An 18296-nucleotide genomic window follows, 5' to 3' on the forward strand; every position below is an offset into this window, starting at 1 on the left:
ACATTTGTAAGTGTATGGATCATAGAATTTATATTATACAGAAGGGATCTATTTATCCTTGATATTAAATTGTAGACCTAGTTGATGGTAGCCTAATTTAGTGACAGTAGAATGATAGACTTAATGATATCGAACTCAAATGATTACCCAATGACCTGTCATAAAGTTTATAAAATGGTTGGTGATTCTCTCATTTAGTTGCTAATACTGTTCTTATCAAGATTGTTGAATTTCAAGTAAACTAACAACAAGCTTCAAACAATCTTGATTAATGACAAAAATATGGTGATTAATACGTGCAACGTTAATATATATGATGTTACAATTGCTATAGAGTTCGAAAAGTACGAAAATCATGAGATACTAGGTAGCCCCACGGGATAGCTCGGACGGTGTGCTCTCCCTCTTTAGGGTATGACCATTTACCTGGCAATCAGGGTTCGAGTCCCGTTGTTTACGTCTTCGGTATGGAGTGGGGTCTCCTCTCCCGGAGCGCAGGGGAATTAGTCGGGCCCCGTAAGGATTGACCCGGACACCCCCTGTGTCGACAAAAAAAAAAAAAAAAAAAAAGAGATACTAGGTAAATTCAAATGGTAGCTTTGTCGTGCTAGTAAACATGAATAAAAGGTAATGTAAGTTGTGAAAGCTGGTTATCCCATTTGCTCCAACTTCCAAGTACCAAACCAGTTTCAGAATTGTTATTATCTTGGAACACCAGGACACTTTGTTTAGGTGACTGCAGTGGTCTGATTATTGTACTGGTGAGGCTGTGTCCTGTTCTGTTTGTTGTTATTGATCATTGTTAAGTGAATTTTAAAAGAAAATTCGTACAAATTGACAAAAATATATACATATATATACATAAATTGCACCAAACTTGGCACCATTCATGCGTTTTTAGGAGTAAAGAAGACCAAATCTAGAACCAAAAAGCAAGTCTATACTATAAATTGCACCAACCGCAGCACCATTCAAGCTTTTTTAAGAGTAAAGAGGTCCAAATCCAGAACAAAAAATGCAAGTCTGTACTTTTGTAACAAAATTGAAAGCATGCTTTATCCATCTTCTTGCAGTCAACGTGCCACTGCCGCTGCCACCTAATTCAAAGAGAAGAAATCAGAAACCTTATGCTTCTTATGGTACAATGTCGAGGTGCAATTAACGTAGAATCGCCAAACTGTCGGTCATTGATTGGTGGATTATGGTTTTGACAATTTGGCAAGCTTACTAGAAGCACTCAATGGCAATAATTTTAATAGTTTAGCCCTCTTTCGGACTAAGCTGACAGCTAAAACCAGTAATGTCCAACCATGCACGGTCCATTCTTGACAATATCATTAACCAAAACGTACAATTTTTTTTTTTTAAAGATAACCAACTTTTTATGTATCCCCACTTACTTCAATTAATTATCTGTGTTCTAAACCGCCATGCATGAATAAGATATGCAACCAAAATCGTCAGCCATCAATTAGTTACAAAAAAGGCAAAAATTCAGCCCTCTATAAAGTCCTCCACAAGGGACTTCAAATCCCACATTGTAAAACACTAGACTAGAGCATTCGAATTGTTTGATTCTTTCATATCAGAATATTTGAGCTATGGCATCCACCGGTGCAAGCTATGCTCACATTTACGTGCAACAAAAGCGTCAAGAGGAGAAACTTAAGAGAAAGGAAGAGGAAAGAGCAAGAAAGAATGGCGGAGGAGTGGAAGAAAAGTTAATCGAAGATAGTAGCAATATTTGTGGTAATAAGAACAACAAAATTCACCCTGGGGGCTTTGTTTCTCCTAATGCTAACAAGGGCAGTTCTGGAAGGAGAAACGATTGACTTTGTTGCTTAATTTAGTGAGATGAAGCCTGCTTGTCAATAGCATGTCTACATGCAATAAAGGGCTTCTGCGTGTAATTTGAGTTTTCTTGCTCAATTTGTGGGGTGTTCGTTGTATGTATTTTTGCTTGACCTGTATTAGTACGTTTTTTTCCCAAGTTGTGATAGTTTTCAATTTCTTTGATCGTTCTGGTGAGTTTTACTTTCCTGTCTACTCCAAAAGTATATCTATTTTGCTGTATATATACCATCTTATATTCCATGAATCACAGTGTGTTTTAATATAATTTCCGTAGTGATAAACATGTAAATGGATGAACTCACCTAATGAGTTTAGAGGCCAAATTTTCAATGGAAAGTGTTTCTTTGGATAGTTTGAGTTGCATTATGAGAGATTATAACTTGTAAAATAGTGTTTTTTTTTTTTTGGCAATGACAAAATAAAACAGATAATGAACTTTTGTATCACCAGTCTTAGCTCCCTTGTAGGTCGAAGTCGCATGAAGAAGCTTTAACTAAGCAACAAGGCTCTGATTGTTATTACTATTACCGGATTAAGCTTCCAAACAATTAATTGAACTCCTTTGACTAATTTCTCGATTATAAGTTAGTAAATAGAGTTATATAGAAGAATTATTTTTTGTCAAAAGAAAATGAGAAAAAAGGTAATGTAGTTAAACATCTCAAAAGGACAATTAATGCTTTTGCTTAATTATTGAAATTCTTCTTCTTTCAGTTAATTTAAAAAAGGGATAATTTCATAAACCTCCCATGAGATTTTTGACAATTTCACTCAGCTTCCCCCAATTTTAAAAAATTACACGGACCTCCCTTACTTTTACTATTTAATTAACAGTATAGACCCATCAAGCTAGAATTATACTTAAGTATCCTAAAATACCCTTATGCAATATCATGCATCAAAAGAAATTGAAAAAAAAAGGTTTAGTGATCAATTTAATAATAAAAAAAAGTAAAAAACACTTTCATCCGAACTTACTATATTTTCACGATAATTGTAAACCCAAAACCTCATCAACATGTTCAAGCAAATTTCAACTTAATCCTCAAAATTTACCAATTTTGGCATCACTAAAATCCCAAAATTTTACCAAAATTGCAGTCCAACTTAATCCCCAAATTCTATCAATTTCGGCATCATCAAAATCCCAAACTCTACCCGAATCACTTCCTTTACAAATCGACCATAACCACCACCACCAACTAAAATACCCTCAAAAAGCTTCCTGCCCCAAATTAACACTATATTTTGTCTATTGACTAATATCACACCTCAAATTATGAACCAACACCTATCCTCTATCACCTTCCTTGGATAGAAAAAGGACTTGGTCAACCACTATTGATGCCTATGTTAAGAGCAACCCCATGCTCCAATGGCGTTAGGAATAGAGAAACTAATCTTTGTGACAAACCACCACCCATACTCGTAAATCAAATAAAAATGAAACCAAATGAAGATATTAGATTTTAATGTGTAACAAACATAATAGCATAACCTAGATTCGTCCCTTTTTCTCTTCCAATCATAGCCCATTAATTTCATTTTTTGCTCCTCTATCACAACCATCTTCATCATCTCCATCTAATTTGATCATGAAATTTTCATTTGCTCCCTGAATTTGTAATTTTGGAAAATTTGATTCTTTAATGAATACAAATTCTAATACGAGAAGAAATAAATAAGAGCGGCTGATAGTTAAGTACCATGGAAAGAGAGAAGTAGACAAAAAATAAACACCTCGAGTAGATTTGCATGGTGGTGTAGTTGATGGGTGGAGGAGACTATGGGGTTATACGCAGGAAGGAGAGAATCATAAGGGATAGAAAAAAGGGAGGAAAAGAGAAAAGAAACTGTTGTTAATTAAAGTAAGGTTGGGGATGATGACGAGTTGTTGCAGGTTTTTATTTTTTCTTTTACTTTTGGTTTGGTTTTTGTGTCTCACATATGTGGTAAATTATCTATTAAATAGAGGGTATTGTTGTCATTTTATTGAACCAAGGGAGGTCAGTGTAATTTTCTAAAATTGAAGGATGCCGAGTGAAATTGTCAAAAACCTCAAGGGAGGTTTTTGAAATTATCCCTTTAAAAAATTCTACTTCCTTTTCTACAAAATGAGCTACATCCTACATTAAAATAACATGCTATTGATTTCATGTCTTCATCACAGAGTAAAACAATACATCATTCAGTTGTAGAAATTGCACAGATACCTAAAAAATAAGGATAAAAATATCAAAATCCTCCACTTCATGGAGTAAAATAAGACAACATCGATAGCTCGCAACATAGTTAGCCTGTATATGGAAGTAGTAAACATCATTATACCTCTAGGGTGAATTTTGACCCATTTTACCTAGGGATGATTGTAGCTATAATATTTGGTAGCATAAAAATACAGCTATATTATTTGGTAAATATGTGAACTTCCTTCACTTAGGAATCCAAACCTTTTTTCTTCATTCTATTTGAAATACTTAAAACATTTGAAGCTGCAGTTGTCAGCCTCACCTGCATATGGCTGGCAAGCCATGAAGGTTGTTAATCTAGGAGGTTCAATAGAGTGTTGACAACGTTAAGTTTTTCTTACACAACTAAACCGAAAACTATACAAATTTTTCTTAATTTCCACAGTAACATTCTATGCTTAATGTGGATATTAAACACTTTTAGAAGGTTAAAACAATTTCCGATTAAGATTTGAAAAGAAAAGGATCAATTATTTATAAATATCAAGAAGAAGATTAAGACAAGAGTTTTGGCAGTTGAAGTTTCTTTTATTGCTTTAGCATAGGAGAGATAATTGAGGCAATATTGAGTTTTGTGTCCGTCCATTTTTTTTTACTGCTCCGTCCCTTTCACTTTGACAGTCTTATTTTTTTTTATCCATCCGGAATAATGGTTCACTTTCTAATTAAAGAATATAGTTAGTTTTTTAATTTCTCTAAAATATCTTTATTTAATGTACTTTATGAGTATGAACTACCTAATTTGATATAGTTAACTTTTCCAAAACGTAATTCAACTTTCCATCAATAATTACTTTGGCTATAGTGCAACTTTTCACAAACATTATTCTTGTAATTGATGTAAATGTAGGATGAGCAGTCAATATAAGGGTATTTTACAAAAACACTAAATTAGATTTATTCTTCTAACAAAGCTGACTAATTTTTCTTAAATTGTGTGAAAAAGAAAACAAAATTAAGACTATCAAATTGGGATGGGAGAATATGCAATTTCAATTTAAATCATTATTGTGTTCTGGAAATGCTCCTACAGAATTTTACTCTTGGTAAATGTGTTTGTAAAATTAAAAAAGAAAGAAAGAAAGAAAGATTTAGAGCACAAGCCAATGGGGTGGGTGAATGACTACCTACTGAAGTGTTCTATTTTTTTTTTTTTGGTGCTAAGGAGAGCCAATGGCTCATTACATGTGATTAAACGAGGGGAAGCCACTCCGCACACGTCCCGGCCTACAGAGGTGTTCTATTGAGGGTCCGAGGGGAACGCTGTTATTGTCTATCCATAATGCGTAAATCCATCCAACTTGCTGTCTGGCCGATCTTCAACTGCAAACAACCTCCACGTCAACTACAAAGTTGCTTGCGCGGAAACTCCTGTCGGCTCCACCTCTTCACCTCAGAATTCCACCGATTCGCTTCTCATTTTCTCCCTCAGTCATACTCAAGAACAAGCCCAAAATGGAAGATCACCAGGGCAAGCAGGTGGTGCTACTAACAGGGTGTTCAGGAGGGGGAATAGGCCACGCTCTAGCTCGAGCTTTTGCAGCCAAGAATTGCCTAGTTGTGGCCACAGCTCGATCGTTGTCCTCCATGGCTGATTTGTCAAATGACCCTCGTTTCTTTCTTCAAGAACTTGATATTTTGTCTGATCAAAGCGTGCATCGTGTGGTTTCCAGTGTTATTGAGAAGTTTGGACGGATTGATGTTGTTGTTAACAACGCTGGTGTTCAGTGCATTGGCCCTCTTGCTGAGGTCCCTTTGTCTAATGCTCAACAAACCTTCGATACTAATGTATTTGGTTAGAGTTTGATCATTGTTTAAATTGTTTTTTTTTTTTTCAATTTCAATTTTTCCTTGCGTGTATACGGTTTTTGTTTAATTTATGTGGGTGGCCTGAATCTGTTTTTCTTAGATTTTTGCCCAATTTTGTACTGCTTTGAACTTTAAATATGGTGGTTGGGTTGTTTTACTATTTGTTGTCAGGTAGTTCAAGCTATTTGTCCTGACTAAATTGGTGTACTAATGGACTAAATTGGTGTAGTTGTTCATGGAGGGACATTGGTTTTTCAGTCAATGTAAGAACATATCTAGATAAGAAATAGTATTATGTTAGTACAATGTGAATCTAGCGACTGGAGACACCATTATTTCCGTCAATAAGGTGATGCATATACTTGAAGTGTCATGTTGCTATAATTAGTATCAACCTTAATACCTGTACCAAAATTCTGCTTTTAATTGGAAGGCTAAATGAAAAAGATCTTCAGAATCTATGGTTTAAGAATGATTTGACTTATTGTGTTTTGGTCAATGTTGTCATCTTAGTGGTTGAGTTTTTACATTGTTGAGAATAATTTGAATGCATCAATATGAATGCTGGGGAAATTCTATATGGAACTGGCAATTACGTTTACACTAAGATTTTCAGAAGCTTCGCGTGTGACTATATCAGGACTTTTGATCCAAATGAAAAACAACTATATCTGTCTTTCATTTCTATCAGTGTTTTGAAAGAATGATTTTGCTCCATGGCCTGAAAATTGTCTTTGAAGATGCTCCACAATGTTGGATCATGGCACAGTAAATCCACCACGAACCTTGTTACATCCATTCGCTTTGTCGCTTAAAGAATGTCATGATTTTCTAAGAGCCTGTCATACCACTCCCTATCCTCTCTTCTGATCTGATGCAAAGCAAATAGTCCAAGCATTGGTCATCAAGTTTCCCACACAATAACTGCACATCAATATTTACATTTGTTAGTTGATATAAACTTATTCAAGTGGCCAATCGCATACTAACTATTTCACATTTCTGAACATTTTCAACCAGCAGAAAAACTGTATGTTCTTGTTCTGATCCTCAAATGGCAATTGGCCTTTTTTAATTCATAAAACCAAGAATTTTTCTTTTGCCTTTTATGAGTCCTCCTTTCACATGCTTTGCTGGATTGTTTGTGCTGTTTTCCATCACTTGCATAGCTTGTATTTCTATGTTAAATTTCATTGGGGAAGATTATGCAGTGTACCTATATACCTCATTGACTGAAGCTGTCTTAGCTTCCTGTGTTTATTATGGTCTACTTATCTATGAATAGGTACCATGAGGTTGATTCAAGCTGTAATTCCTCATATGGAATCTAGGAAGAAGGGAAAGATTGTAAATGTTGGAAGTGTTACTGTCCTTGGCCCTGGACCCTGGGCGGGTGTTTATACTGCATCCAAAGCTGCTCTACATTCTTTAACCGACACTTTGAGGTTTGCGAAAATTTGCTGTTTTAAGATAAGTTCTTCCATCTTTTTTTTTTCATCACAAAAGCATTAAATTTCCCTTGCACCCAGCCCAAATGAGAAATAGAAAAGAAATGGGGCATAAGAGAGCATAATGGGGATGTGAAAGAAATGGGGCACAACAGAGCACACATTTGGGGTACAAGAGAGCATAATGGGGATGTGAAAGAAATGCCACAATGGAGTATAATGTGTCATATCAGCCCTATTGCTGGCTATCAGTAAATATGTGTTAGTCTGATGAAAAACACATTTTTGCTAGCAGAATCATGGTTGAACTTTTGGGAAGAGAAAATGAAGTGTAAAATTCAGGGGAAATATCCAGGATTGGATTTGGGGCACTTGTTTTCTTATTTTTCATAATGCAATTGGGAGAGGAATAAGATTATGAGGTTCAGAAAATCATTGTAAGAGCTGGAATCAGGACCCTTTACCAGTAGGCTAAACCTGATTTTCAGATTGGAACCTGCACAAGGTAACGGGGAGAATAAAATGCTCTGACTGGCTAGGCAGATTGCACATTCTCAGTGAAGTTCTTCTACATTATGTTGAGGGGTTATTTACTCAAATATTGCCTTTTATTTGAAATTAAATAAATATTGTTATTTTTTATGGACAACCAAGAATACAGAAGTCACCTTCAATTGTCCAGAAGATTTTCTCATTTCCTTTACTTCATCTTCCCTTCCCAAAAACAAAGTATACTCCGTGTTTGGCTTTTTCTATGAAGAACAATTCCCCTATGACTGCAAAGGAACTCTGGGGTTTTTTGTGGTCCCATCCTTCAATTCGCTCAACCCTGTGGTGGATTTTCATGGCTCTTCAACATGACTAAGAGAACAAAGAAGGTGACTAGAGTTGCAAAATTTAATAGCAGAAGTCATGGTGCTAAGTCTGCAAAAGCAGCACTAGCAAATATATATATATATATATATTTTTTCAAATTCTATGGCAAGCATTTGGTTAAAAAACAAGGCTGCTGAAGTTTGTGGATGCTGCAGCAATGTCAAAGTCGGAGGTTCTCTGTTTTGAGGAAAAAACTGGACTCAGTTATAGTAGATCTGCAAAAGGACATGATTTTCCTTGGGGAAGTTTACAAACTAGACTCTGCTAATGTTCTGACTGTCAGGAGCATCATCTGAAGGTTGAGAGAGCAGACTGAGAGTTAGAATAGTTTTGTGAAGCGGAGAGGAAGCATACATTAACTGAATTTGACTTCCATACTTTTGAACAACTATTTAAACCAACAGCTTTCTTTTCTCTTTTTCCCTTTTTCTTAATTCCAATATAATAAGGTAAAATTAAGTAAATGACCCCTTTGTTGAGGCTATGGCACTAAGGGAGTAGGAGAGAGACCATCTGGAAAGCGATACCCAAAGAAAACTAACATTTCTTTTTCTGTGTAAGGTCACTCAGGATGCCATTCTAACTGGTGAAATGATCTGCCCAACAGGTGGTTCATGTTAGCTGATGCTTTTTGTGAAAGAAATCTGAAGAAACTGCTAGTCTCTTATAGCTACACTGGAAATTTACTGAAGAGTTAAAACTTTACCTGGGTTGGGAAAAAAGCATTAGGAATGGCATTAGAAGGGTTAGCAAAGTAAAGCTGGGAATAGAACTAAGGATGGTTCCTCTTGTGACTTATGTGGACAGCCCGGAGGGTGAGGAATCATTGATCTTTTTAGTTCTGGACTGAAAATCGTTCAATGTAGCCTTTGCATACACTCGTATTGGAATTAAGTACTTTGGGTCGATTTGTCAGAGTTTTCTCCTTTTACTTTTCTCCACTATACTTCTTTACAGCCCCACTGGCTTTTGCTAAAGCTATAGTATGGAGAAAAGATCAACTTTCTCCTGCTTACCAATAAATCCATCCCTCTGCCATCTCCATTTCTTTGACTGATCTTCTGTTCGTGCTTGGATCTGGAACTTTAAGAAATTTGTGCTTGTATCTGGCTTGTGTACTTTAATACATGTTTTTCATGTTCTGGCAGACTCTTACTTAATATGTACCCATTCTCGACATACAGAATCTCAGAGCATGTTCTTATCCTCATCTGGAAGTCTTCATGCATGTTTTCTGAATAAAATACGAATATGTATACAGCAACATGATTGCATATGCATATTACTTTTGAGTGCGTTGAAGTTCTCTCAATTCAACTTTCTGTAATGTTTTATGCAGATTGGAACTTCGACCATTTGGAATTGATGTAATAAATGTTGTCCCTGGGGCTGTGAAGTCCAATATAGGAAATTCAGCTATCGCGACTTACATCAAAATGCCAGAGTGGAAGTTATACAAGCAATTTGAAGAATCAATCAAAGCCAGAGCATATTTCTCACAAGGCCAGAAAGCAACCCCAGCAGAAGAGTTTGCAAAGAAGACAGTCAATGAAGTTCTAAAGAAGAATCCACCTGCTTGGTTTTCTGCAGGGCAGTACTCTACTATAATGGCGATCATGTATCACCTGCCACTCTCTATTAAAGATTACATTCTCCGAAAGGCTATGAAGTGTTAAATAGCGTAAATTGAGAGAGACCATTTTCTTTCCGTTATCCTTTTACCATATTGCACTTTTCTCTACTCTTTGCCACCCATTTGTCTTGTTTGATGCAGAAAAGATTAGGTAATTGATTTCCTCTCCATATGGCATGCTTAAAGACAGTGCAGGCATGTCAATGCAAATTATCATGCTATGTATGTATAACCTAATGTATATCCTTTAGTAAAAGTAAACATAAAACGTTGTTGGTTATTGGAATTCCTTTTGTTTCTTTTGTCCTTGTTATTAATGACTGAGGAAGAACAGGGCCATACTTCTTAATTTGGCTACAAGTTGGAGATAGCACACATTGCACATATTCTGTGAGCCCTCTTTCCTGCTCATCTAACCAGCTCCCATCGTTCAACAGCTCCCCTGAGAACTTTCATATCTGGAAGAGGAGCATAGTGCGCTTTAAGCAGATTTGCAGGACAACCATTTGAGTTTCTTAAGAGATGGAAAATCACAAACCCTGTTCTGGTTCCTTACCAAGTGATCATCTTTTGCTGTAATTTCCTATTGTAAAGCTATGAACTCTATCTAGAACTCAGGAAGCTGTCGTTTTTCTCTCTATAATGTTTGAAAAGTTCCTGAGAATCAGTTCTTAGAGGCAAATGTCTTGATTCTGCTAGTCTCATTGTACTGAAAGTAAACTAATCCTGCAGTATGTCCAAGCTGACAGTTTGCCTGCTCAGTGAAATATGATCAGTCATCACAGTACATACTACCACCTCAAGTTCTTCCAAAGCTCATTAAGGAACAAATTCCCTGCATTGCTCTATATCATCATGTCCAGATTTTAGGTACACAAGCAGCTTAACACCATTCGCATGGACATTCAGCCTGGTTTTTAACTCCCACTGATGTCAAAGAAATATTTTCCGTCACCCTATGTCTTGCTACTAAGCTGCTGTAATCAAAAGAATGTGCTCAGCTTTTGCTATTAACTCCCTTTCCTCATCAAAAGTCTGCAAGTTTGCTACATATTACAAATAAAAGTCTGCTAAATGATTTGTGTTAAAATGATTATTGATAAATGATTTACGCTAAAATGTATTTTTTTTTTTTTTTGCCCTTTTGGATATACGTATTATGCCCATGAGCTTAAAACATACACAATTTAAGAATTTGGACAAAAAAAATGTCAAAATCCTTGAAAGCTTTTAGATAATCATATATCTTTTAAATAATTATCCAACGTTTAAAACTCCATTTGTAAGTAGAAATGATACCATTTTTGCAACAATTAATAATTCTTCATTACATTAGGGAAGAAATTGTTCTTACTAAAAGTAAACTCCTCCTCTTATTAATGTTCCCTGTTACATCTAGGAAGAATACTCAACCCTTCTCTTGTTATGCAAGTTTGCCTATTTGTTTTTTGTAGCTTCTTACATGTTTCTGTTGAACTTTGTTAAGTTTATTATCACATCTTTGCTTTGTTAAGTACACCTCGCTTTCTCAGCGAATAAAATGGTTCATTCTTACCATAGAAGCAGAAAGAAGCAATGAAATAGATGAATGTTGATGTTAATGTAGAAGCAGAAAGGAAATCAGAATTACTGCACAACCGAAAAACATGGTTCAGTTTACTACAGTAGCAGAAAGAAGAAAGTGAAACAGATGAAAGTTTGCATAATCGAAGGGAGTGCCTTCCTGCCACTTTTTTTTTTTTTTACCTTTTATCAGAATACCTGCCCAGCTCTTTAACCATAGATATCAAGTCATCACTAGCGCAAAAATTAATTTGCCCTGTTAAACAAGGAAAAATCACATTTCTCCTCCATTTCCAAGTTTGAGTGCTGCTAGATACTTCCTCAAGGTTCAGAAGTACTGGCAAAAGCACCCAAGGCCAAATGTTCTGACTGAACAACAGCTTCACAATGAAATTTTAAAAAGCAACATACAAGAAAGCTAAAACGAATTTACAACAAATTAACAAAAAGAAAGAAAGAAAGAAAGAAAGGAAGAAAAGAGCTAAAACGTCCGAGATTTGAATTACAAATGCAAAAATGTACCCCTTCAGACATAATTTTACAAGGTATTATAAATTTGAAAACAAAGGTAGGAGTTGGGGCAACAAGACAAACACTAATGACAAACAACAGCTGATGGAGCCGGTGCAATCTCCCTATGGTTCTAGTTTGGAACTAGGTTTCAAGATGAGAAAAGAAACAGCTATTTAAGGCCTGCACTACCAGTTGCTCTTCTGTCGATCTACCTGCATATTTATCCTTTAGTCCTATCTATGTATCAGCACAACAAAACCAATTAAATTCGCAAAACTTCATTGGTCCGCTTACAATCTATCCACCTCAAGATGCTACTTTCCTGCCACTGCAAATGAACATATTTCACTGTGTGTGATGCGGATGAGCATAATATACCATCCCAGTAGGCTGCTGCATAGGAGCTACTGGTCGGAAACTAGGGCCTGGTGGTGGAGGGGGTAATGGAACGGTGTGCTGCTGATTTAATGGTGATGGCTGGTGGCTCATTGTCAGAGGTTGTTGCTGATTTACTTGTAATTGCTGCTGAGTCAAGGGGGTCATCGGGCTCATCATGTATGCCGGGGGTGGTGGTGGTGGGGGTGGACCAGGAGGCAAAGGTGGAAAGCTACCATAGGCGTATGAACTCAAAGTTCCACCTGACGGTTGTATATATTGCTGTGAAGGTGGAGTAGAAAGTAAATGGTATTGAGCCTGAGAGTTGGTGATCTGAGCCTGTATGGTTGCTGGTGGTATCTTATAAAGGTTATTTTGTGAAGGATTGAGTTGCTTTCCTGGCAGGAAAACAATTGGATCTAGCATCGTTCCCTCTGCTTTTATCTCTGAATTTTTGGTTGCATTATTCGGCAGTGCAGGGTAAGGAGTGGATGCAGTTGATGACTTTGTCAAACCAGCATTCTTCTCCTGCTCAGCTGCAAATGTAGAAAGAACAGAACTCATAATATATTGTGAGGAGCTTGAAGCTGCAAGCATGTCCGCAACCTCAGCAGCAATTGCTGCAGTCGTTTTCTTGGTTGTTTGCCCAGTTTGTGCAGTTACATCAATTGATGATGCAGAAGTAACAGAAGATCTTGAATCTACTACATAGGTTTCATCTTCTAAATGCTTCCTCCTGTTGCTGGCCAACTCTTGCTGTGCTTGAGCGACCTGAAAACCACTTTAATTGACACATTAGCATCATATAGAACCTGATTTTTTTGAAATAGTTGTAATGTCCAGCAAAGCCCCCACATCAAATACAAAAGTGAAGGTCAATAGAAAAGAGAAAAGAAAAATAACAGAGTTGAACAAATCCACGGAGTTTTGCCAGGTGCACAAATTGCTCATCGCTAAATGAAGTATTCTTTGTTAGACAGTGAAAGTTTCTTATCGAGAATGAAAACAATGGCTCTGAGGTATGATTCAATGTCAGGCCAGGTATGCTTCAGAAGCAATATCATTTCAAGCATAACAAAGAGAAAATTCTCTTTAAAAAGGAATACAATAAAGAGATGTTAATGTAGTAAGAAAAAATCTATAAAAAATAAGTTCCTCCCAAGAGAAACACATAATTTGAAACTTCTGATGTCTGTGATTTGTAACCATAAGATTATTAACTAATTAATACCAACCCTATTTATCAAGTATTGTTTACTGACTGCCAATTACAGAAGAAAAAAATAATAAAACAAAAACAGCCGGTATTTGCCAACATAATTACCACTGACTACCATCTGAATGGGAAAAAAATCCCAACTAGGAGTCAAAGGATGCTATACTTGAGCCAACAGGAAGAAATGCTGATCCTGAGCTCATTCATGTTTGGACTGGAAGCTCATCCATATTTAACTGGATTTAGTCATACTTTGATTTCATCCCTGTTTATTCTGTTTTGTTCTAGAAGCTAAGTGTGCTCAAATTTAATGATAGCTAACAGATGAACTGAAACTTGTAGCAATCCTAGCTCAACCTGCAAAGCAACAGGCCTTTTAAAAATGTCTTCCTAATTTTTTAAATTCACTTAACTTTTAAATCTCCATTTTTACATAGTTTTGCTCCACTTCCTTATTCCTGGGATGAGGGAGAATGGAACATGGGCTGGTTCACAAAACCTTCTCAAGTTGGGCTTAAGCTTGATCTAGGAGAAGTTTGAACTTTGAGAAGGCGGGACACAACCTCTTAGAAATAATGAGCAAGACTGTTTGCCATCTAAAAACCAGAATATTCATGCATGTTCACACTTATAACTGGGCATCTTTGTCTAAATGCATGTTTTGACAAATATGTTCTAAAGGTGATTTCTACTTCCCATAACTGAACAGTTTTATACCCGTAACGATACTCAACCTTCATTACACTCAAAAAAGGTAGATTTTAACTACACTTGATAGGTTAAAAGATGAAGGTGTTTATACTTGAGAGTGCAATAAACAACATATTAAGAAGATAGCTGGACAAATCACCAAGTCATGCATTCATTTTACCAATTCACATAACAGTGAACTTCTGAAGGGAAAAAACAATATTGGTAAAAAGGTTGCAGAATTTAACCTGTATCTGAGTACGAACATTCTCTAGCTCAGATTCCTGAGAAATCAAGAAACAAAAAACAAATTGCACCATTACTCAAATATTCATAACTGCTTTGATACAAAACTTAAACATGTCACAGCAAGACCATATAATACCTGTTCATGTAGTGCTTCTCGTAACTGAGATACAAGAGCCATTCTATTTGCTTCAACAACTTTAAGTTTATCAATAGACTGTTTTAATAATTTTTCTTCTTCTTCCAGTTCTTTGGCCAAAGTTTTGCGCTTTGGATCTTGTGCTGCATCAGAACACATAAATTGTTAATGTCAAACAAGTCTCCTTCTCTCCCTGATATGTATCTATTTAGAATTCATAAAACACGGAGGTTAATTCTACATACCGTTTGAAAGGGCCACATCGATATCCCTTTCCATTTTGCTCACACGATGGACCACAGACATACATCTGTTCATCTCTTCACTTTCACTGCTTTGTTCACTGAGCACCAAGTGAATTGCTGTGACGATCTTTTCTGCTGTGCCTCCGACAGTCAATTTCTGCTTTCAAGAGATACATTAATGTTGAAAATATGTAAAGCAAGAAAATAAAAATGCAATACAAGCTACAGGAATCAATGCAAGGCTTCAAATGAAGGATAAAAAACCATCATCCTCACCGTTTTTACAGTTCGTGAATCCCTCTTAACTATTCTGACAGAACGAGAACGTTTCCTCCCAAACTCCAAGGGTAGTGGTGACTCTTCTCCAAGCATTACATCTTTCAGGCTTTTTGCATGAGAGCCAAAAACTCTCCTTTCTTCCCATATATTAACCTAAATAATATTACATCATATTAATCCATAAAATTTCACTTAAAGCTGCAAAACCAACAACCTTGTATCACTAAATTCGAAATTTGGTGATCAGCATGATAAATGGATACCAGTGTTAGCTGACAGGTGATATTATACTTACTAAATACATCTATTATATCTCTTGTAGCACACACAAATTGCTTCTTTTTTCATGTACCCTTTTGCATGAGCAGGCATGCAATCATTTATTTGACAATTCAAATAGTAAGCATTTGTTACAAATATCTGGGGTTCTAATGTTTTGCATGCTTTTAGCTTTTCTCCAGTTTGTCACTTTTGAGTTTGCAACAATATAAGGTATGGATTAGGAATTAAGGGGACTGATCTTGCAGAAGAAACAAAGAGACAAAAGACGTACCAATCGGGAGACAACACTTTTCCCATGATCATCACCTTTCTCAAAAATGTCTTTGAGTGCCGAAGGGAGAACATTCCAAAATCCAGTAACAAATTCATTTCCATTGCGCTTGCTATTCTGTAGGATATCATTTGCAAGATACAGAAGAGGAACTTTGTGAGTCATGTCTGAACTATGAAATTGTTTATCCCATGTCGAAACAACCTGCTCTGCTTTAGTGCGGTGGAAAATGCACCAATGTGACAACGCTTTTCGAAGAGGTCAAGATAAACAAGGCTAACATGAAATATAGCCAAATAAACTAACTCAATAAAGACGCAAAAACATTAATGGCCAGATAAAAATGGACAGCTTAGAGTAGATTAGAGATTAACTGCATAACATGCTTCATGAACATGTCTCTCACCAGAAAAGAAAAAGATCAACATCAAATATACAACCAACACATTTTGTAACCAGGGAAGGTAGAATTTAGAACTATATATCCTCCCAACTCAGGTTCTTGACAACTGGTGACCAAAAAATAATTTCCCAAAGATAACTATTGTTCCAAGATAGAAACTTTAAACACGTGTGGACAGAAGCACATAAAAATAAGTTGTGACTACAGGCTCTTGGAAGTTAGGTTTTAAGAGGAAAAATATGTTATCAAAATGTAATCAAATTTCCATAAGGCAGTTGTTGAATTTTACATTCACTGAACCCTAGTCTGTATTTTGCATGTAAACTACTCAAACCTTATTGTGATTCTATTTTCCAAGCAATGTGCTTGCATGCACTTTCATAGTCTTATTTCAAAAGTAACTTAAGCATCTTTGTTTTTCCCATTGACTAGATATTCCCATCAATTACGATAGTAGCTAATAAGAAATCTAAAAGATTTCGAATCCTAGAATTGGGTAATGGCTGAAATACATCTGGGAAAAGGAAAATGAAAACCAATTAATATTTTAAACCATAAAAAGAAACAATTAAGAAGAGTCAATTATCCATAGATGCTACATCAAAAGCTTAGCACCACATTGTTTCTAGCTCACTTGTCAACAAATTGTGGCCTCTAAAATCCAATTAAGATGGAAACATCACAGAAAACAATTTCTTCCAACAGTATCCCAGAATTTTTCTGCACTAGCAGAATGGTGACCGACAAAAAGACCACCACATCAAACATCGGTGGTCATAAGATTAATGAAAGAACAGGCACAGAAGTCAACTTATTAATGATACAGGTAATTATCCTATGATAATTGCCCAACTGAAGACCAAAATCCAAAAGTTATCATTTCTAACATTGTATGTTGCTAACTATAACCAAAACCCAAGAACAGCAAACTTGGCAAACATGAAGCAACATCCAAAAATTTATAAAAAGATTAAGAATTTCCAGAAAGACATGTCAGATCATCATGAAAGTACCAAAAACGTGAACTTAAATATACGCATAATTGCCTCTTGAATCGAAATCTCAGCTTCATGGTTTTCTTGATGGACAGGACTTAATCAGAACAAAACCCTAGAACCAACAGTAACTAGAAATGATAAACCTCCTAAAAACATATAGACACACCAAATTTCCCAGAAAGAGACATAAAAATAAATCATCACAAACACATATTCAAGTTGAAATTCAAATTAATCAGTCCACAAGACAAATAACTGCTGGGGAAATCTCCCAAGAAAACCAACTGCATGTATACCACCACAACAAATTTCAGAAGCATAAAAAAAAAAGGCCTAGAAAATTAAATTCTGAACCCAAGAAAAAAATCATGCAAAAAAAAATGTAGGATACTTTCGATACATTGCTGAGAGCTGTTGAGCTTTGAAAGCTTCTCGGCAAGTATCTCTTCAGTGAAAACACTATTCATCCCAACTGCCAAAAACAGCCCACCTGCACCGCCAACCTGTTGAAAAAGTAAAACCCACAAAATCAGTTGAATTTGGGGCTGAAAAAAGAATAAATTTCTCATCTTTAAGCAAGAAAACTAAAATGGTTTCTGGGAAACTACCTAATTGAGCAAAAGCTGAGAAGGGACTGATGAGAAATTGCATTGGCCAGCAAAGAATTAGCTATACAGAAGGGCTTTTATATACTACCCTAGCAAAGAAGGAAAGTAGTTGAGGGGGAAGAATTCACAGAATCCAAATCCCAAGTGGCAAATTTTGCTGATTTGTGTTCACACTACAGCCCTTCAAGAAAAAAGAAAATCAAAAACTTCAACAAGAGAGCTTAATTAAAGCTGGGATATGAGATACGAATTCAAAGAATCCAAGAAATGGTTGTAACGCTCTCTTTTGGAGTTTTGCAGGGAAGTAAAACAAGAGAGACGCATTGAACAGCAAAAAAACGAAAGAGAGGGAGCTTGCTGCAGATTGCTCCAGAGTTTGAAGTTCTTGAGGTAAATGGGCTTTTTTTCTTTCTTTCGTTTTTTTCATTTTTCTCCTCTCCCTCTCTTTTCTGGGACAGAAACGGATTATTATTATTATTTACTGTTTTCCGGTTTTAATTACAGTTACCGTAGTTGCATGTCACTATGACACCTTTAAGAGTACAGTTAATTTCCTACAAAAAAAAAAAAAAAAAGAGAGTACAGTTAATTTGAAAAAA

General features: G+C 36.0%; 2 protein-coding genes across 2 annotated transcripts; one reads left to right on the forward strand and one right to left on the reverse strand.

The window, feature by feature from the left end:
• Nucleotides 1–5361: 5361 nt before the first annotated feature.
• LOC113778512 (short-chain dehydrogenase cctT) lies at nt 5362–10169 on the forward strand. Its single transcript, XM_027323950.1, has 3 exons — nt 5362–5898; nt 7198–7357; nt 9576–10169. The coding sequence occupies exons 1-3, from the start codon at nt 5559–5561 to the stop codon at nt 9910–9912; spliced, it is 837 nt and encodes a 278-aa protein (XP_027179751.1). The 5' UTR covers nt 5362–5558; the 3' UTR covers nt 9913–10169.
• Nucleotides 10170–11910: 1741 nt separating this feature from the next.
• Nucleotides 11911–18108, reverse strand: LOC113778070 (regulation of nuclear pre-mRNA domain-containing protein 1B). The gene is made up of 8 exons (XM_027323330.1): nt 17698–18108; nt 17481–17592; nt 15689–15936; nt 15133–15288; nt 14857–15013; nt 14612–14754; nt 14475–14510; nt 11911–13091 (listed from the first exon to the last, which is right to left on the reverse strand). Exons 2-8 carry the CDS (start codon nt 17554–17556, stop codon nt 12291–12293), a joined length of 1617 nt encoding a protein of 538 aa, XP_027179131.1. The 5' UTR covers nt 17557–17592; nt 17698–18108; the 3' UTR covers nt 11911–12290.
• Nucleotides 18109–18296: the final 188 nt, after the last annotated feature.

The sequence above is a fragment of the Coffea eugenioides genome, chromosome 7, assembly GCF_003713205.1.
Source record: "Coffea eugenioides isolate CCC68of chromosome 7, Ceug_1.0, whole genome shotgun sequence".
Taxonomy (NCBI): domain Eukaryota; kingdom Viridiplantae; phylum Streptophyta; class Magnoliopsida; order Gentianales; family Rubiaceae; genus Coffea; species Coffea eugenioides.

What these genes read in the sequence shown, in the direction of transcription:
- LOC113778070 (XM_027323330.1), bottom strand. Translation starts at nt 17,556, where the DNA reads ATGAATAGTGTTTTCACTGAAGAGATACTTGCCGAGAAGCTTTCAAAG. An exon ending in CGATGTGGCCCTTTCAAACG is followed by an intron (nt 14,755 to 14,856) that starts GTATGTAGAATT and finishes GTTCTGATGCAG; the next exon opens with CACAAGATCCAAAGCGCAAA. An exon ending in ATGTTCGTACTCAGATACAG is followed by an intron (nt 13,092 to 14,474) that starts GTTAAATTCTGC and finishes AGTGGTTTTCAG; the next exon opens with GTCGCTCAAGCACAGCAAGA.
- LOC113778512 (XM_027323950.1), top strand. Translation starts at nt 5,559, where the DNA reads ATGGAAGATCACCAGGGCAAGCAGGTGGTGCTACTAACAGGGTGTTCA. An exon ending in CTTCGATACTAATGTATTTG is followed by an intron (nt 5,899 to 7,197) that starts GTTAGAGTTTGA and finishes ATCTATGAATAG; the next exon opens with GTACCATGAGGTTGATTCAA. An exon ending in TCTTTAACCGACACTTTGAG is followed by an intron (nt 7,358 to 9,575) that starts GTTTGCGAAAAT and finishes TGTTTTATGCAG; the next exon opens with ATTGGAACTTCGACCATTTG.